Here is a 21646-nt window from a genome sequence, read left to right on the forward strand (position 1 = left end):
CGGCACAGTGGGTAAGAACACTTGATGCTCTTTCAGAGGGCTGGAGATTAGTTGCCAGTATCCTCATGGGGGTGGTGGGAGCATACAATTACCTATAAGTCCAGTTCTGGGGACTCTGGTATCCTTGACTGACTCAACAGGTACCTGCCCTCATGTGCACAAACACACAGAAACACGCACATAAATTCAAACAACACAGCTCTTAAAATATCAACCAAATCCAAATTTTACCTGGACCCTTAAAGATGAAATAAGGGAATGCTCTCCCAGTGAAGTTAAAGGCTAGCTTTGCACTTTAAGCACCAGTCAGAACTGATGCATGGCTTTTCGAGACATTATGGAATACACTGCTTCTGTTTCTGGGATATGCCATTTATTTCTCCTGCCTCTTTTCTTTGCAGTATTTATTTTCTTATTTTGCATAAACATGTCTAAGTGTCAGTCTATCAGCAGTTATGCAACTGAGCACCAAGCCCCAGTTTATAACTCATCTTTTTACTTTTCAGATTTTTCAGTTCTGGGGATTGAACCCAGAATGCTGTGCATGTTATGGAAGTGCTCTACCACCGAGCTACCCACCTTTTCCCGATGTTTTTGATGGAGGTTCTTAATTTTAATATGATCAAATTCTTTTTCTTTACAAAAATATTTTCCTTTCCCAAGTTCAAATAGATATATATCAATTTTTGTTTTCATGTGAATTTTGTTGAGGTATTTAAGCCCTTAAGATATTTGGGGGTTTACTCTTTGTGTGAGCTCTCATTTTAAAGGGAATAAGGGACAGTTTATTCTGGAGCCATTCTGAATGACTGTGGTCCAGGAACACAATTTTTTTTACCCCAAATTCCATCCATGTTTCCATTCAGAAGCAGAAGCAATTTCATTAAGTTTTTTTTTTTTTTTTTTTTTTTTTTTTTACAATTTTACAGAACAAAAAGGTCGTAAATCAAGGCAAGTTTAAAACAGACTGGTGGGTACAGCAGAGTGATTGATACATCAAGATGGGGAAGCTTTTTTTATAGGCACAAGATGCTATTTGATGACTTGGAAACAAGTTTTTATCTATTAGTCACAGATGTTGGTTCCAACACAGAGGTGGACAAGGAAAGGTTGTTCAGAGGGCTGAAATGAGCTCAAGATAAGGTAACTTGCCTTTTGGACCTGCAACATTCCATTCTCCCCACAGTACTGAAATTTTAACCAGCCATTCACACATTCTTTCCAGTTTTCCTTCTCACTCAGGATCCAGTCCTCAGAAAAACTCCTTGGCTTTACCACAAACTAGTAAAACAATCCAGGGACTTCATCACCTCCATTGGGCGTCCAAGTCATCTCCTTTTACAATTACACTTTCTTAAATGATTCTAGGATTCCTCTGGTTTGGTCCCTCTCAGAAAACTACAAATCTTATCTAAGAATCCCCAGTTTAAAACGTTAAAGCAGAACTTGGTCACCGCAGCTTTCGGGCGCTTTCCTGCAGTAAAGTTCTGGGTCCAGTGTAACACTCAGGCCTCCAGAGCCACTCATCTCCCTGCTCTATTGCCAGAACACCACCCTTTCTGGAAGACTGTCTCCTATGCTAAATATGGGCTCCCGGTTCATTTGTAACCTACAGCGATGGGTCCTTAAAATATCCAATAAAGCCACCTCCTGCACTACTAAGTTGCATTTTCCTATAGCATTTCTCAGTATGTAAAAGCATTTTTTATTTTTATATATCCTCTCCCTTCAACCTAAAACATGAACTTTACATGAGCAGAAACCTTCATTCTCTTAACTGCCAAATCCTCAGTGCAAAGCTATTAAAACTTTTGTTGTTAAGTGACTCAACATCCCAGAAAGACCTTCTATTTACGTCACTTTCCAGGAGAAACTAGGGTTGTAAAGGTACTATAATTAAAAGAATAAGCCAGGATGCACGGCAGGCAAACGTTAGCTCACTCTTTAAAGCTAAAGTCTGGCTGGGCCTTTTCACCGCTGCATCATTCCCTCCCTAAAATGTACAGTTTACTATGCAGCACGTTGGTTGAGAGCCTCGGAAGCCTCTCTTCCTGAAAACAGTTCAGGACACCTTCACTCAGTGACCTCCCGGAGGTCTCGCTCCGCCTCTTCCGAACTGGGGCAGCCCATCACTGTGACCCTTCCCCCGGGGATAGGGTTGCCCCGGACGCCTGCGCAGTGACCATTTAGTGCAAAGATTTCTGGGATTGGTAGTCCATATTCCCTTATCCTAGTTATTTGCCTAAAAGGAAAATAACAACGTGAACTAGATCTCTTTGAATTTAATAAGCATTAAATAAAATCACAACGTGTCTCAGAAAAGTGGAATAACTGAGTCGTTTCCTAAGGAAATTCCTATATCAGCACAGGCGCCGCTCGGACGACCGCCCGGGGTCCTCGGCTGGGCGGGGCTTCGCGCAGTGGCCTGTGGGTCCTTCCTGCACCGCCTCTCTCTTTCTCTCGGGCCCGTGGCGCCGGCAAGATGGGTGAGCTGTGCGGGGTCGGCTTGAAGGTCCGCGGGAGGGACCTGGGGCTCGGGGCACAGTCCGTGGTAGGGCGGCATGGCGGGGAGCCGGGCTGCAGTGGGGCGGAGGCCGGTTGAAGAAGCTCCGTCCCGCGGGCACGTGGCCGGAGCTCTCATGCGGCCTACGGGCCGCCATGCTCGGTAGCCGCAGCCGCTCCGCAGCCTAGACTGAAATTTACATAGGCTGAAGGGTCGCGCCTGGGTGTGTTTGAGAATGCGAGGGTAGCTGACAAGAGCTACCGCCCGGCGTAAAGGGCCCATCCAGCCAAGGCTCCGGGGCTAAAGCGGCCTGGGCGGGTGTGCAAAGGACTCAGTGATGTTTTCTTTGCAGGCAAGTGCCGTGGTCTCCGTACTGCCAGGAAGCTCCGCAGCCACCGACGGGACCAGAAGTGGCATGACAAACAATACAAGAAAGCCCACTTGGGCACAGCCCTGAAGGCCAACCCTTTCGGAGGTGCCTCTCATGCAAAAGGGATTGTGCTGGAAAAAGTGTAAGTGAAAGACTGCTCCCTTAAAAAAAAAAAAAAAAAAAAAAAGAGAGAGAACGTAATTGAGAGCGAACTGAAGCCACGAAGGATTGTGAGGTCGCGTTGGTTTGGGTTTTTACGGAGAATGGACGGTACAGCTGATAGCATTAGTGCTCAGAGTTGGATGACCAAAGCTTTTAATTTCAGCCTTGTTACGGAAGGAGTGGGAGAGGAAAGACTCGATAGTAAAGCCCATAGCGAACGGTGTGAGAACTGTTAAAAACGTACCTGAACCAGCTGGTACGTTCGTAAGACTTGGTGTGCCTTTCTTAAGATGCAGCTAATGCATTGACTCTAGGTTGATTTTGTATTTTAAGCAGGGTTTCTCTGTACTGCTACCATGGCTGCCCTGAAACTTGCTGCTTAGAGCTCTGACTGCCTCTGCTGGTATTAAGTAGCCCAACCTTGAATGAAGTGCATTGACTTTGAAATGGTGGTTTTTTTTTTTGTGTGTGTGTAGTTTTGGCAGGTCAGTTAAATTGTAATCCCTTGTTTTCTCATTTTTGGAAAGTTTTGGAAGTTCTACTGTTTGGGATAAACTAGAGCTAAAGGAAAAATAATAGAAATCATGGGATCTGAGGGTTTTGAGACTGGATTGAGAGGGTGGGGGTCTGGAACCTTGTACACTCACATGTGCCATTGATATTTCAGAGGGGTTGAAGCCAAACAGCCAAATTCTGCTATCCGGAAGTGTGTCAGGGTGCAGCTCATCAAGAATGGCAAGAAGATCACAGCTTTCGTGCCCAATGATGGCTGCTTGAACTTCATTGAGGTGAGTGTCCTGGTTTAGCTTTATTTTTAAACTGGAAAGAGGGCGTTTCCTTTAATTAATCTGTATTTAATTACTACTGGATACTAAGGTGAACTTTATTTTATTTCAGGAAAACGATGAAGTTCTGGTTGCTGGGTTTGGTCGAAAAGGCCATGCTGTAGGTGACATTCCTGGAGTCCGCTTTAAGGTTGTTAAAGTAGCCAATGTGTCCCTTTTGGCCCTGTACAAAGGCAAGAAAGAGAGACCAAGATCCTAAATTTTGACAGTTGAAACACAGTAATAAATTTTCATATTCTGAAAATAGTTTGTGTCTTAATTACTGTCCGGAATCTCCAAAATATCTGCCTTCTACCTGTTTTAGGAGATGGTTGCTAAAACGTTTTGTGGTGTACTTGTGGGTTGTACTAAGACAGCATAGCATCCCTTACATTATTCTGTAATAAATGAGCAGTGTCTTCATGTATAGTATTCTTTGCAATGAATTTCTGTTGCTACTTGGCAGTTTTCAAGTTTAATAGAGTATCGTGGATGTCTTATGAGCAGTATTTGTAAAGATCCTAATTTTATGTGTTTACTAAGGATGTGACTTACATTGTGGGGGATTTGCTTAGCATGCAGTCTTGAGGGTCAGTCACCATATGGCTGTAATTCCAACACTTGGGAGGCTGAGGCAGGAGTGAGTGTGTGGGAGGGGTTGCAACCTCGAAAGCTGCAGGCCCAGAGCTTAGATCACCTGCTTTTTATTCAGGAAGTGGATTGGTGAAGGGAAATAACCCATGATAGCTTTGGTCTTGCTACTTAATTGTATTTTTTGCACTTAATTGGCTCAAACCATTCCTGCAAAGACTCACTGATGAGTACGTTGGTGGCCACAGGGTGTTCCATTGTTTGAGGTGAAGATTATAATTCCAATGATTATGTCTGTACTACATTACAGTAGACCAGGTGGGTTTCATACAACACTTCCTAGCGGGTGGGGTTATCCTTTAGCTTGAGATGTCCATGACCAACCCTGCTAAGGGAGGCCTGCATGTGGTGGCATAAGGTATGCATGTGTAGCTGCTGGTATGGCACTGGGGTGAAATGACCAACAGACTCCTGGGGCCAGGGAGAACTTTGTTCCCTCCTGTCTTTGTAAGGATCAGCTGAACTGTTTAGGGGTCCAGACACCCTCTGTAGCATCTTGTATACTTAATACATACGTTTCCAGGATTACCTTTTTACCAGCTGCACAGCGCCACAGTACAGTGACTACCAAGTTAACCTACAAGGTACCTCACATCCAGTGTGTGGAACTGATTTTGGTCCCTTTTTTTATCTGTGTGTGTCTTTTAGAGACCAAAGCTCTGTCCTTCATACTCAACATAAAGTTTGTGTCTCACCATGCTTTTCCTCAATGAGCAAGAAGGCTGGGCACAGTGGCTCACAACTTTAATCCCATCTGGGAGGCAGATTATGAGGACATCATGAATCAAGTGAAATCCTGTCATCAGAAAGTCTTGAGAAAGGAGTGAACAACGTTAGCTGCTCAATTTTTTAGAACTAGGAAAATAATCTAAAATGTATGGAGGAACTAGACTACCTTAAACAATGTTGCAGGTCAATAAAGGTGGAATGGTAACTAAAAAACAGACTATAGCTATAGTATCAAGACTGAAGATGAGTGGCAGAATTAGGTCCCAGTTTATAAATGGGGACAAAGTGGAACTCTAAAACCAAAACATCATTAAGCTATGCTGAGTTAGGGTTCTTAGACATTATTCCCAAAGCATGCTTTATAAAATAAGAATGTTGGTCATCTAGTTTTTAAACTTCAGCCTTTTGAAGATCCTTAGAAGGTAACAAATTTAAGTATTTTCAAATCACATACTCAACAAAGGACTTAGATCCAGTCTTAAAGCTCAGCCTCATGGGTGAAACTACTAGGTCTTCCATCTGCTGTTGGTTGGGGGAGATTGGCAGTTTTGTTAGGAAGTTAAACAGTACTAAATATCACATGTGAAAATACATGCCCATATTTTAAAGCCTGTGCATAAATTTATTTGTGATAGTCAAGAACTAGAAATCCATAGGAGAGGCAGCTAAGTTGTGGTATATCAAAAAATGGCATACTACTTAACCATAAAAACTTGGGACTAGAGAAATATCTCACTTAAAAAACATGTACTGCTTGGACCTGAAATCACACCCATCTCCAGCAGAACATAATTGTCAACTCCAGGTCAAGGATAATCAAACTTTTCTGGCCTCTACAGGCATTACACCGTGTACAAATCCACACATACATATAAATAAGATAATTCAATTGGTGCTATGTGCAGCAACTTTCCATGAATTTCAACAGTGCAAAAAGGCAATTTCAAAAGGCTACATCCTATATGTTATTTATTTTACCCTTGAAGATTACAGTATGGAGACAATATTGGCAGTCAACAGAGAAGAGATGGAGTAGAGCCCCATAAAAAGTTAACTCTTTCCCCCCAACACCATTCTGCCTGCATCTGCCTCTTGAGTGAGCACTGGAATTAAAGATGTCCTCTGCCATGCCTGGCCAAAAGGTTCCTTTGTAGTTTTATGCTGGGGTTAACACAACTCACTATGGTGGAGTCTCATACCCACTCACAAAAAGGGGTAGTGTGCCAAACTGTTCTCCCTTTTTTTTTTTAAACTTCGCAAATACTGGGGTTACAAGCTTGTGTGAGTGACCTGGTACCCAATCCCATTCCTAAATCAGGTACTTTATACTGTCTTGCTCAGGAACCATTGATCATATCTGGCCATGTCATCTCATAAACTGGAAATATATGGAACATAGGCAAGTCCTATCCCTTTAAAAATAATTTGCTCACGTAGTTGAACTACTGAGCTCGGAACAGTAGTTGGTCCTCTAATGACTTTGTTGCTGTAGAAAGTTGAGCCACTGCTTAGCAGTGGGTACCACTTTACAGGTAGAATTGCTACTTAGCCACTTCAGGCCTAGCTTCATGCTGGGTAGTTAGTCAGAGTTTCTGTTCTGTGTCTGAGGGAAAGTAAGGCATATATATGATGAGTAAAAATTTTGTGTTTATATAAAAACATTGAAATGTTCTGAAAATTTCTGTTAACATAGCACTTTAGATACCACTTTTTTCATTTTTAATAGAATTGCATGGTTCTAATTTACAAAGTATATATGTATATCTTTTTATTACATTTTTATTGAAAATATTTTTTATACAGTATAATCTCATTATAGTTTTCCCTCCCTCATATTCTCCCAGATCCTTCCTACCACCTCACTCAATTCCATGCTTGCTTTCTCTCTTTAGGAAACAGTCCAATTAAAAAAAATAAAAACCAGAATATAATAAAGAGACCAACAAAGAGACAAACAAAAAAACTCTAGAAACACACATGTAGAGACATACACATATCCACAAAACATAAAATCATAATAATCAACAGACAAGGTAGAAAATGCCCAGAAAAAGTATTAAGGCATTATGAAACCAAATCTCCCAAAATGCCAGAGTTTGTTTTGTGTTGGCCATCTACTGCTGGGCACAGAGCCTTCCTGAAGTGTGGTTGGTATATTCTGTGAAACTCCATTGGACAAAACTAATTTTCTTTTGCAAGCATTTGTCAATTGGAAGTGGAGTCTGACATAGGAATGGGCTAATGTTTACTTTTCCCCTTGGCACCCCTGGCTTGGACGTGTGCATGCGGCCACAGTCTCTGTAAGTTCCTATGTGTCAGTCTTGTTCTATCTGGAAGACACCGTATCCTTGGTGTGTGCCATCCCTCTGGCTCTTACAATCTTTCTCTGTCCTCTTTAGCAGTTCACTGGACCCTGAGGGGAGGGGTTTGATGAAGACATTGCACTTAGGACTGAGTGTTCCAAGTCTCTGCATTCCAGTTGTGGGTCTCTGTATTTATTCCCATATACTGCAGGAGGAATCTTCTCGTAATGGCTGAAAAAGACACTGATCTATGGGTATAGCAGAATATCATTACAAGTCATTTTATTGGTTCCTTTAGTAGAATAGTAGTATTGGGTTTTCCCCTAGGCCCACAGCTTATCAAGTTGTAGGTTTTTGAACACCCAGGCAGTATCAGGCATGAGTTCTATCCTGTGAAGTGAACTTTAATTTGTAGCAGATTGGTTGGTTCCCATAGGTTTTGGGCCTATCTTGCAGGCATGTCACCACTATAGATTGCAAGATTTGCAAGGTTGGTCTTTACCTTTTTTCACTGGTAGTATGCCGAGTACCATTCAATACCACAAACACTAGTCAGCAGGGATGAAGGCTTTAAGTAGGCACAGCTCCACATATCAGTGATATATGTGGGTATCTCTTCAGCAATAGTACCTTACCATCAATTGATGGAGCAACAAATAGCCTCGGCAATAGCCTGAGTAGTTTGGGGGGAGGGTTCCCATGAGGCCTCTTTGCCAACAACACAATTAGATGTAACCCATTTCCAGCACTGGTAATTTTATTTGGTTGCAAGAGAGGTCTAGTTGGGGCTTTCTCTTTCTAGTTAATTGGTGAATCCATTTAGATTTCTTTCATATATTATGTATTTTTAAGTGACAGGTTTCCATATGATCTTGAAAATGACCCTTAATGTTAGCTGTCCCTTCAAGTGTTCCCTCCCCCACTCTATTTAATCTTCCTATTCTAATCACACCCCCAACCCCCACATCTCCATAACTATATGCTTTATTTACACTATCTTAGGAGTTCCTTCCCTCCACTCTAGTCCCCTACTCTATACCCAACCTTTGTGGTTATAAAGATTATAGTATGCCCATAGAAGGCTTAAAAGCTAACAACCACATATAAGAGAATAGATACTATTCTTTGTGTCTAGGTTACCTCACTCAGGATTTTTTCTAGCTCCTTTTACTTGTGAATTTCATGATATTTTTAACAGCTGTGTAATTAATACTACATTGTGTACCACATTTTCATTATCCATTCATCCACTGATGGACATCTACTCTGTTTCTATTTCTGGCTAATATGAACAGAAAGAACAGAATTGGACATTGATGAGCCAGTGTCTCTGTAGTAGGATGTAGAGTCTTTTGGGTATATGCCTAAGAATGGGATAGCTGGATCTTCAGATAAATTGATTCTTATCTTTCTGAGGAACCACCACATGATTTCCATAATGACTACAAGTTTATATTCATATCAGCAATGGATAAGTGTTTCCTTAACCCACATCCTTACCAAACTGAGCTGTCATAAACAACTCTCTACAGAATGGGAAAAGATCTTCACCAACCCTACATCTAATAGAGGGCTGATCTCCAAAATACACAAAAACTTAAGAAACTAGAAATCAAACTACCAAATAATCAAATTAAAAAATGGGGTACAGATCTAAACAGAGAATTCTCAACAGAACCATCTCAAATGATGGAAAGACCCCTAAGGAAATGCTCAGCATCCTTAGGAGATGTAAATCAAAACTACTCTGAGATTCCATCTTACACAAATCAGAATGGCTAAAATAAAAAACACCAATGACAGCTTATGCTAGAGAAGATGTGGAAAAAGGGGAACACTCCTCCATTGCTGGTGGGAGTGCAAACTCGTATAGCCACTGTGGAAATAAGTATGGCAATTTCTCAGAAAATTAGGGATCAACCTACCTCAAGACCCTGCAATACCACTGTTGGGAATATACCCAAAGGAGGCACATTCACACAAGGACATTTGCTCAACTATGTTCATACCAACATTATTCGTAATAGCCAGATCTTGGAAACAACCTAGATGCCCCTCAATTGACGAATGAATAAAGAAAATGTAGTATATTTGCACAGTGGAGTACTACTCATCAGTAAAAAACAATGACATTCTAAAATTCACAGGCAAATAGAACTAGAAAAAAACATCCTGAGTGAGGTAACCTAAAACCAGAAAGACAAATATAGTATGTACTCACTCATAAGTGGATACCAGACATAAAGCAAAAGATACCCAGCCTACATTCCACAACCCCAGAGAAGCGTGAACCCTCTGCATCACAGATGGAAGCAGATGCAGAAATCCATAATTAACTACTGGGAGAAGCTCCTGGATTACAATCAAAATGAGGGAGGAATGATATTATGAACAAAAGAGTTAAGACCATGATGGGGAAACCCACAGAATCGGCTGACCCGAGCTAGTGAGAGATCATTGACTCAGGTCTGACAAATGGGGAGCCTGCATAAGACACAACTAGACTTTCTTACTATAGGTGACTGGTACATTATATGAGGCCATTGGCAGTGGGTCCAAGATCTAACTCTAATGCACAAACTGATTTAGTGGAGCCCATTCTATATGGAGAGATACCTTGCCCAGCCTAGACACAGGGGTGTGGAGAGTGGAGAGGTCCTGCCTCAATGAAATAATGGGACAGACTTAGTAGACTTCCTAGGGGAGGCCTTACCCTATCTGAGGAACAGATGGGAGGTGGGGGCAGGGAGTGGGGGGAGGCGGGAGGAAAGAAGGGAGAGGGAACTGGGATTGGAATGTAAGAAAATAAATTAATAAAACACACACACACACAACCCTAAACAACAACAACAAAGAGTGAGCTGTCATTTGTTTTATTGATTTTGGCCATTATAATTGGTTTAAGATGGTATCTCAAAGTAGTTTTGATTTCCATTTCCCTTATGGCTAAGGATGTTTCTCAGCCATTTGTGTTTCATCTTTTCAGAACTCTGTTTAGTTCTGTATCCCATTTTAAAATTGGGTTATTAATTGTTTTATATCCAGTTTTTTATATATATATATAAATGATATATATAATATATATAATATATATATAATATCATATATATATTATATATATATATGATATTAGCCCTAGCACTTGGGATGTGGAGAGAGGAAGTTAGAAGGTGGAGCAGACAGGCTCTCAGCCCTTTTGGCCTGGGGATTTGAACAGGCAGGAAGCAACTGGCAGCTGCTCCCAGTTCTCTGATCTTTATGTTTTTTCCTCTGATAATTGACTCCCAATTTTTTATTGATTAAGATTTATTTGATTAACATTTCAATCAGGTGTCTATAGGCATGTGGATTTATGTCTGGAAATTCAATTCCATTGATCAATTATGTCTGTTTTTTAATGCCAATACCATGTTGCTTTTATTACTCTGGCTTTGTAGTATGATTTGAGATTGAAGATGATATATCTCCACTATTTCTTTTATGCTTCAGGATTGTTTTTGCTGTCCTAGATGTTTTGTTTTTCCATCTGAAGTTGAGAGTTGTCGTGTTGGTATGTTGATGGGGATTGTATTGAATCTATAGATTGCTTTTGATAAGATGACCATTTTTACTATGTTAATCCTACCAATACTTGAACATGGGAGATCTTTCCATCTTCTGATAACTTCTTCAATTTCTTACTTTCAATGTCTCAAAGTTTTTATTTCTTTGTTGTTTGGATCTTCAGTAATACTGTTTGTCCCCTACAGGCTTATTCAAGGGCTTGGAAGTTGGTGGTGATGTTGAGGTGGGACCTCTTCATAGTCAGTGTTCTATTGCTGTGAAGAGACACCGTGACCATGGCAACTCTACTAAAAGAAAGAATTTCATTGGAACTGGCTTACATACAGTTCAGAGGTTTAGTCCATTTTTATCTTGCTAGGGAGGATGGCAACACTCAGGCAGAACACAGTGCTGAGGAGTGTAGTTCAGAGCTCTACATTCTGATCCATAGGCAGCAGGACAAGAGCCATTGGACCTGGCTTGGGCTTTTGAAACCTCAAAGCCCACTCCCCAGGGACACACTTCTTCAAACAGGACCACACCTCCTAATCCCTCCCAAGTAGTGTCCCTCCCCAATAACTAAGCATCCAAACATCTGAGCGAATGGAGGTCATTCTTAGTCAAAGCACCACACACCTAGTGGGAAGTAATTATGTCAGATGGCTCCGCCCTCATGAATGGATCAATGCCATCTAACAGGATTGGGTCAGGCAGGACTTTAAGGACTAAGTAAGTTCTCTTGAAAATATGCTGTTATAATTGGGCCCTATACTCCCCTAGATAGGCTCTCTCACCTGTATGTACTCCTATGTTGAGATGCCATCCACTGGGATGTCCTCACCAAGGCTAAACACGTGTACTGTGATACACCTCAGTCTCCAGAACTGTGACTATCTGAGAAGAGGAAATGCAATAGAGAAAGTCCCCTCCATGTTATTGGCCCTTAGGCAAGCATGTGGAAATTTTCTTGATTGATGACTGATGTAGAATGCCCAGCCCATTGTGGGTGGTGCCAGACTGGGCAGGTGGTCTCGGGTTGTATAAAAAACCAGGATGACTGAAGTAGTAAGCAGAACCCTTTGCATGATTTATACGTTAGCTCCTGCCTCCAAGTTCCTACCATGAGTTCCTGCCTTGATCTCCCTCAGGGATGGACTGTTACATGAACAAGCATAATGAAATAAACCCTTTCCTCCCCGTTACTCTCATCACAACAATAGAAAAGTGACTAACACACTGCAGTTTTAGGGGACCCAGCACATTCTTCTGGTTTCTGTGAGCATTGCACACATGGTGTACACACCTACATTCAGACAAAACACTCATACACATAATAATCTTCAGAAAAATAAAATGGAAATGTACTAAATTGCAATTCTGCTCACAGTTGAACAGAACTATACAATAGTTAGCTTCTTAACTACTTTTTAAAACTCTAAAGATGAATTAGAACATACTTTCAGAAACTATATGTGCACTTGCATGCACACATGTGCACGTACATACATACATACACACACACACACACACACACACACACAAAACTAATGATATCTGGATGGCCCTACATCCCTTAAAACCCATGCATAGGATAAAACCTAGATCAAGACTCCTGTCTGAGAATTGCACACACTATGGGTAGGAGGAAAAGGAGTGCAGTGCTAGGGAAATACATACCCATTGTGCAAATACAGAATGAACACGTCATCTAATATTATAAGACATAAGAGTCTAGAGTGGCGCCCAGGGAAAGATCAGGACATAAAATGTCCACTGTGCAAGCATAAGGACCTCAGTTAAGTCCCCAGAAGTAAGTTGGCTGCAATGGCACACAGCTGTAACCCCAGTGCTGTAAAGGGCTCTCTGGTCAGTCTGCCTAGCCTAATCAATGAGCTCCAGGTTCAGCGAGAGACCTTGTCTCAAACAATAACGTGAAAACTGAGTGAGCAAGGATGATATCTCTTTTATAAAACATGCCTCAGCAAATTACAGTGCTGTATTCAGTTGTGACTGAAGTGAAACACTGCCCCAAGTGTGGCAGACACACTACTGTCAACTCAGGTGAGTGCTAAACAAGGTGAGGACGTGTCATAACATTCGACACCTGAAAATGTGAAGGTTTGTGTAAGTGCTGTGTATCCTGCCCTTTAATCCCAAGTGTGGCCTTGAACTCACGACAGTCCTTCCGCCTCAGCCTCTCAAGTGCTTGGATTGTAGGTATTGATAGCCTCACCTTCATAGGTGAAAACACATCGAGGATGCCCTATTGGATCCTATTTATGGCTACTTTTAAAATGTTCTTGGCCTTTCAGCCTCTGACCACATTTCTCTTTATTTTTAAACCTACACCCCTTGGCTTGGTGATTACTTACGTAATTAAAATATCTAACAGATACTTATTGAGTGCTATGAGGTACCCTGCATGATGCAAAGCCTGGCAAATGGTAGTTACCAGATGATGAGCTGTGGTTCCCTGTTAACATGTCAGGCTGCCTTTGTTATCAGCTTTCTTTGTAACTAGTAATGGCTTTAGAACACATGATAACTTTGAAAGGAATCCGAAAAAGCACCACAGAGCTATGGGTTTATTATTACATAGACTAATTTGAACATAGAATACATGTGGGTTTTGGTTCATTTTTAATACTTTACAAAAGAATACTTGCACTGAAGGGCACTGGCAACAAGACCACTAGATGTCGCCACTGGCAACATAAAAGGTAAAGCAAGGGCTTATGGTCTCTTTTTAAACTACCAAACTGAAAAATAAAAAAGTAATAAAAACACCAATACACCCCATAAAATACTGAAGCATAAATTTGTGTGTTATCTTAACACCTGTAATCCAAGCATTCTGGAGGTTGAGGCAGGAGAATTACTGTGAGTTTGAGGCTACACATTGATTTCTAGGCCTTCTAGAGCTATAGGGCAAAACCCTGTATTAAAAACAACAAAACTCAAACCCACAGTGACAGCTTCAATCTAGCGTCCATGACAGTATCCAGGGCTGTGGGCACAAGAACAGTTAAATACTGCCTAAGTCTTGGTGGCCATCAGCTCACTGGACAGCAGTGACATGGACTTTGAGTGGAAGGAACTAATCTCTGCCTGCTCACTTTCAGATCTACATTTCCTCGGAGTTAGAAATCTATCTGTAGCACAAACCAGTGCATACCCACCCTACATCACCTGACACATGTATTACCTGAATAGATTTTACACATGTGTACAGAGACCACACATATACAGCCACAGTGCTTGAAGATAGCTCAGCCAGTGACAAAGCCATACAAACATGATAGTATACACTACTTAAGCTAGTGTGCAGCAGGCTGAACCATCTCCTGATGACACTCACCCTCGGATGAAGCACCTCATGATGCCTGTTTTCCAGAACAAATTCCACCACTGAGGCCAAATGACTGAAAGCAAAGTTTACAAGATAACAATACTTTCACTATGTGAAATACATATTTTCTTTCTAATGTGGTCTTTATTTTAAAAAGTAATAGCCAACAAACTGGTTTTACTGGATTAAATATACTTTCAGACAATTGACATACCAGAAAACAGAGGCTGGAAGAGGCCTGATGCCCAGGCTCAGGTGGCTCAGGATTCTGGAGAAAGTAGCAGGTTTTATTTAGAAGGCCCCAGGTAAGAACATGTCCTTGGTACTTGGCCAGACACTTGTCATCCTCCACTTTGTCAATGCAATGATGGAAAGCCTCTGTGAGAGAGTTGCATGTAGCAGCATAATTTGAAAAGTACTTTCTCTCTAAAATACTAACGTGACTATGTTAACATCTCAAATCCCTTCAGTCACTCTTTGTGGTTCTCAGGCCAAGTAGAAATTCTCAGTGTGAGGGTAACAAATGGCTCTTCCAGGCTGGTGCAGAGTCGGTAGGCAGCTTCATTTCTCGTCACCTCCTGGCAGGACAGAAGACATGCCTTTCATCAGTTGGCTCACATTTCTTGCTTCAAAGCCTTCCTTGAGACCTGCTTCCCACCCCTCGGCTAAAGCATGCATCCTATGGCCCCGAGTCTCCTTCCGTCTGTCTCCACTGGACTACAGCATTCTCCAGGTCATGTATCCTCAGGCACCTCAGTCATCTGAAGATGTAAGAGGAACTTGATACATGTAAGAATGTCAGGCAAGAAGGCTGAGATGGCTCAGGGTGAAGTGTTTACTGCTGCCTGACAGTGGTGGTAAACACCTGTAATTCCAGCACTCTGGAGGCAGAGGCAGGCAGATCTTTCAAGGTCAGCCTGGTTTACAGAGTTTCAGGACAGCTAGAACTACAAAGAGAAACCCTGACTCAAGGAAATGATAAAACAAAAGAGCATTTATTGCTCTTACAGAGGACCTCAAGTTTCATTTCCAGAATTCATAACAGTCAGCTCACAACTGTCACAGGGGATCCAATACCCTTTGGCTCCTGCAGGTACCTGCATACCTGCATACACATGTGCACACACACATGCACACACGTGCACATGCACTGATACACGAATACACACACACAAACATATACATATATACATATATATATATGTATATATATATATATATTTTTTTTTTTTTTACAAAGTTCCAGATGAGAGCTGCAGCGGTCAATTGCTTTGCTAGAATGTGCAAGGCCATGGGTCCTATCCCTAGACTGAAGGGGCATGCGCAGTTCAGGGGCCATTCCTGTATGATACAAGGGTGATAAATACCTCTAAGAATATTTTCATATTCTTGATTTAACCTTGTTGGAATATCACTGTGGATTAAGCAAAGGGTGTTTTACAAAGCAGAGTCCACATCCTGCTATCTCAGGAGCATACAGACAATGGACACTATCTGGGGAGAAAGATGAGAAACCCCATTTTGGTCTGATCATTACCCACTCTGCTTTTCCCACCGGCTGGAGAACTCCGTCTCTACTGCAGACTACAGCCTTCCCCAAAGGGCTTTTTTTTTTTTTTTTTTCTTTCTCTTTCTTTTTTTCTCCAGACAGAATCTCACCATGTAGTCCAAAATCAGACTGGCCTCAAATTCAGAAATGTGCCAGCCTCTGCCTCCTGAGTGCTAGAAGACGCCTATGTTTTAACTGGAAAAAAAAAAAAAGTTTTCATACAGTATATGTTAGGAACTAGCAGCCAGCTGACCCCCGCCCCAACGATGGGCGGGATGCTCATGGCCATGTCGTCCCTACGTCAGCTTTACCTGGCGGCCAGAGGACTCAGTTACGCATGCGCAAGCCTCTTTTAAAGCAAGCGCACCAAGTGCTTCTCTCTCTCTCTCTCTCTCTCTCTGTCTCCCTCTGCCTCTCTGCTTCTTTGCTCTCTCTTTGCTCTCTCTCTGTTCTCTCTCTCTCTCCTGCTTTCGGTTGGCCACCAGCTACCCCCTCTTTCTCTCCCCTCTCTCAATAAACTCCATGTGGGCGCTGAGTTTCGTGTTTGTGTTTCTTAGGCATTAGCTGCGCAGCAAAAGAACAACAGTATATTCTGATTGCTATTTCCTCTCTCTCAACTCTATGCCCTTTTTCTCAATATATTTGCCAACTTTATTCTATGATTTCACATTTAGAATCTGTTTTTGTTGAGTAATTCCTGGAATTAATGGCATGTGCCACCATGCCAGGCCCCAAAATACTGTCCTCACCTTCAATGACTTATGATCCACCATGAACAAGGGGAGGGGTTAAAGTGAAGGAGCAACTACAAAGCTCATGGTAAGTCAGGTCTTGTGGCATAGGCCTGTAGTCCCAGCTACTAGGGAGGCTGAAGCAAAATCAAGGGTTCAAGACCAAACTGGGCAACCCTGTCTCAAAATAAAGAGTAAAAAGAGGCTGAGAAGAACTTGCTTACCATGTACAAGGTCATAGGTTCAATCCCCAGTCCTGAAAGAACAATAAAAACAAACAAACAAACAAACAAACAAACCTACATGAGGCCTGAGCTGGGAGGTTAACATCTCAGACCTTGCTAGCAAAGAATATCTAGTATTTCCAGATAAGGACATTATTCAGACACAGACACACACGGTTAGTTTCTACCAAGGCTGCAGCCTCCTGCCACCAAAGCAGTTATGTCATCGCCAGTCACCAAGTGCCTTTGAGCTGTCAGTTATGCACTGTCTAAAAGTGCCACCCCCCTCTTTTTCTCTCTTTAAGACACAGTTTCTTTGTGTAACAGGCCTGGCTATCCTGGAACTCACTTTGTAGACCAGGCTGGCCACGAACGCTGTCAGTGCCCATAAAATATGGCTGCACACCATCTTGGCACCAGGACAGAGAGTTCAAACCTGTCCTAAGCAAGTCATAAGACCTAAAGTTCAAAGGTGTGGCTACAGGAGGATGTTTGGCTATCTTTTTCTATTAACAACAGACCGGAATCTGAGGTGTGACTACTTTTGACTCTCAAGGCTTGTTAGAAGTTGGAGCTAAGGTGTGGAAGAAAAGTCTGTTCCACATACATGATACCATGCTCCCCTTTTGGGTTAAGGTATATAAGAGCAGTGACTGATCTACCCTCCTGATTTTTATTCTTTATCGTCTATAGTTAGCTTTTTCCTCATCCACTCTCTCCCACTCAGGTGTGAACTTCTTCCCCTCATCTACACTCCCCCACTCAGGTATGAACTTGGGGCAGCTCGGCTGGTTCTGATTGCAGTCCCACAAAGACAGCTCCTGACAGAATGCAGAGATCTGTCTGTCTCTGCCTCCTGAGTGCTGGGATTAAAGGCCTGTGCACCACTGCCGGGCTAGTGCCCATCTCTTGCCTCTTACTCCTCTTCCATTTATCTCTTGGGAACAGGCTTGGGAAATGATTTGCTGAGAAATCTATGCTCATATTAGGGAGGGTGAAGGGAAAATTCCCTTGCAGAAACTGTGAAGATGTTAAGTGTAAACAGCAAAGTGCCCAGCAAGCATAACAAAAGCTCTCATGTTAGCAGGAATACGTGCAGCTCAGCACTTTGAATTCACTTGTAGCTTTTCTAGCAGTTTAGACGAACCCTTTTCTACTTCTACTCCTTCTGAGAGTTCAATTTTTATTGGGTAGATATGGACTGGGGTGCTCTGCAGATATGGACTGGGGTGCTCTGCAGGTGTGGACTGGGCTGCTCTGCAGGTGTGGACTGGGGTGCTCTGCAGGTGAGGACTGGTGCTCTGCACATGTGTTCTAGGGTGCTCTGCACATGTGGTCTGGGGTGCTCTGCAGACTTCCATGATTCCTCAGTGCAGATCCCACTCTCAACAAATCTATCCTGGCCACACATGCCTTCATATATGCATACATACATACATTTTTTTTTTTCCTGTTAGAAAACATCTAAAGTTGATCATAATGGAACAAGTTTGTTTTGACTCCTGCTTCTGGAGGCTGGAAAGTTCAAGGCTGGTCAGCTGCACTGGCTAAAACCTTATGCTGCTTTAACTCATCGAAGAAAGCAGGTAGATGCGTGGAAGAATAGAGGGATAAAGGGACAGACTATTGTCTTAGCTATTGTTCTATTGTTGTGAAGAGAATGTCTTAGGCCACATCTACTCCAACAAGGTTACCTATCCTAATCCTTTCAAATAATGCCACTCTCTATGAGCTTACGGGGGCAATTTTCATTCAAGCCACCACATTCCACTCCTCAGTCCCCATGGGCTTATAGGCATAGCATAATGCAAAAGGCTTTCGGTGCAACTTCAAAAGTCCCCAGAGTCTATCACAGTTTCACCAATGTTTAAAATTCCAAAGTTCAAAGTCTCTTCTGAAACTCATGAGTTCATGACAATCTCTTAACTGTAATCCCCACACACAGGGTATACATTGTCATTTCAAAAGGGAGGGAAGGTGCATAATGAAGAAATACTGGACCAAAATAAGGCCAAAATACCAGCTGGACAAACTCCAAACTCTGCATCTCCGTGTCTGATGTCAAATCACTCTCCATATCTCCAACTCCTTTCAGCTGTGTTGATTGCAGCACACTTGTCTCTCTTGGGCTGGCTCCACTCCCTTGTTAGCATCCTCCTCAGCAAGTATTTCACAGCGCTGGCTCTTCAACATTTTGGGGTCTCTCAGGAAATCCAGGCTTCGGCTTCACAACTTCATGCAATGGCCTCTCTGGGCATCCATGCAGGGATGCCCCTGGCACTTGCTTAGCCTCAGTAGCTTTCCTTAGTCATAGAGGGAGGTTCCACAACCTCTTTCTTGTATCCTTGACTCTAAAACTAGAGTCACATGGCCAAAGATACCAAGTTCTGCTGCTTGTTTGGGCTGGAATATGGACCCCTCATTCAAATACATTTTCGCCAACTTCCTATTTTCCATGGTTTCCTTCATTCTCTAAGCTTCGCTGTCCTGGAACTCATGCAGACCAGGCTGGCCTTGAACTCCTAAGTGCTGGGATTAAAGGTTTGGGCCATCATACCATGCCCTAAGCTATTCTTCAATTCCCTTTTACAAGTTAGAAGCTTAGCTAGGTAGTGTCTTGAGGTCAAAATCCCCTTTAGCATCAGGTTTTTCTTTAATCTGTTTATCTCCTTGAGCACAAGACTTATGGGGGCTATGTTTTAACTTTTAATTACTGTGCTTAAGAGATCTAAAGAACAAAAAGCATCAATTCTACTTGTCCAAGGACAGATAAACTTGTAAGCCTCGCTTGCCAAAGGAAAGATAACTTTCTGGAATTTGGGGGCTGTTCATGTTTTCATGTTTCAAGACATGTTTTCACTTTTGTAAACAAACAGAATGTGTTTGATCACATGTAGGCAGGAAATACGTCAGAGTGTGTGCTTGCTTGTAATTGGATGAAGGCAGGAAGTACATAGCCTTGTGGGTTTTGTCTTTATAAGCACCCAAATGAACTTAATTTGCAGCCATTCTCTGGGAATCCTGGGTATAGGCCTGGCCAGTGTCCATCTTCTTGACCAGTATTTAGTAAAGTTTGATTCAAATTTGGCTTTAAATTGTGCTAGTGGTCTTATTCTTGCCTAGTGGGAATAATAGACTAAGTAAGCTCCATTACACTTCCTAGTGCCCCCTTTCTCTTCAAACTATACATTTTGAATTTTTCCTTGCTCAGTTTGCTCCTTTTCATCATAGATCTGCATAAGACTGGTTACTAATAACCACACAGCACAGTCAATACTAGGCTGTCTAAAAATCTCCTCTGCTAAAGCTGCTAATCCATAACTCTCTAGGAAGATTTTTGGGATAAAAGCAGAAAACAGTCATATTCTTCACCAAAATATCACAAGAATGATCTCTAGGCTACTTACTAATATTCTTCTCCTCTAAAACTGCTGAGTTGGGTTCCCACAGTTCAAATAACCCTCAGAACCACTCTCTTCAATGCTCCTCTTAGGATGTCCCATTAATTCCCCCCTTAAGTTGTCAAATCATTTTTCTGGTCACAGTAAGTCTGGTGCATATATGAATCACAGGCTGTAGCAACATGCACAGGGCTTGCACAGGTACAAGGCAGATAGGGTTCCAGCAATGTGAGGAGGAAATGGACCCAGGAACCCAACCTAACTATTAAGTTATCTACAACTGGTGCATACTGGCAAAGAGAAAACCATTTTTATCCAATGGAGTCAGTCTTATAAGCACATTAACCACATGTCATGGGTGGGCTCAATGCACAGTTGTAGTTGGCCAACACAAACAAACAAAAAAAGAACCCCAGTGGTATCTTTGTAGATTTTTTTTTTGGGGGGGGTCTCACTTTGCTTTGTTTGGGCATCTCTTTCTCTCTGCCTTAGTAGTCTTTTGCTTGTTTATTTTGGTTCTCATTTTTGTGGGTTTTGTGTGTGTGTTTCTTTTTCCCCCCCTATTTTATCTTGTTATAAAGAGGAAGAAAGAAGAACAAAGTTTGGTGGAAGGATCTGATCTGGGAGAAAATGAGGGAGGGTAAATTCATGATCAAAATATACTGTTTTGAAAAAAAATTTTTTCCCTTGTGTTTTTTGAGACAGGGCTTTGTTTTGTTTTTTGTTTTGTTTTTTTGTAGTCTTGACTATTCTGGGAACTCAGAGATCCACCTGCCTCTACCTCCTGAGTGCCAGGATTAAAGGCGTGTGCATTCTGAGAATATTTAGCTAATGCTCGTGAGGTAGCTCAGTGGGTAAAGGCACTGTGACCAAGCCCAATGACCTGAGTTTGATCCCTAGGAATCACATGGTGGAAGAAGAGAGCCCCTTCTTCTCACTTCCATGTGTGTTATGTGACAAGAACCCTGGCCTATGCTCACATGTAGACAAAACAAATAAAAGTTAAAAATACAAAGTGGATTAAGCTAAACTGTGATGCTCAGTAGGTTAGACTTATTAAACACATCTCCATCCTATGGTATTTTCAACTTAGAATGGGTTATGATGGAACCTAAACACCAGGAAGCAAGTCTGTATGCCTTGCAGGGTATTGACAAGGGCTTGCTGGCAAATAGTATATTAATCCAAAGCAGAGGTTTTCCAGGGAGTGTGGCTGCCAAAATCACCCCAGGCAAGCTCTTCCCTAAGGTGGCTCTACCATTTGGAGGGGTAAAGTGTTCTTAGGTGACTCTGCAGGACACACTTCA

General features: G+C 42.1%; 1 protein-coding gene across 1 annotated transcript; it reads left to right on the forward strand.

The window, feature by feature from the left end:
- The first annotated feature begins 2382 nt into the window (after positions 1-2382).
- On the forward strand, positions 2383-4126 carry Rps23 (ribosomal protein S23). The gene is made up of 4 exons (XM_051182947.1): positions 2383-2486; positions 2856-3015; positions 3703-3823; positions 3933-4126. Exons 1-4 carry the CDS (start codon positions 2483-2485, stop codon positions 4077-4079), a joined length of 432 nt encoding a protein of 143 aa, XP_051038904.1. The 5' UTR covers positions 2383-2482; the 3' UTR covers positions 4080-4126.
- The last annotated feature ends 17520 nt before the right edge of the window (positions 4127-21646 follow it).

This window comes from Phodopus roborovskii, unplaced genomic scaffold (genome assembly GCF_943737965.1).
Source record: "Phodopus roborovskii unplaced genomic scaffold, PHOROB, whole genome shotgun sequence".
Lineage (NCBI taxonomy): Eukaryota > Metazoa > Chordata > Mammalia > Rodentia > Cricetidae > Phodopus > Phodopus roborovskii.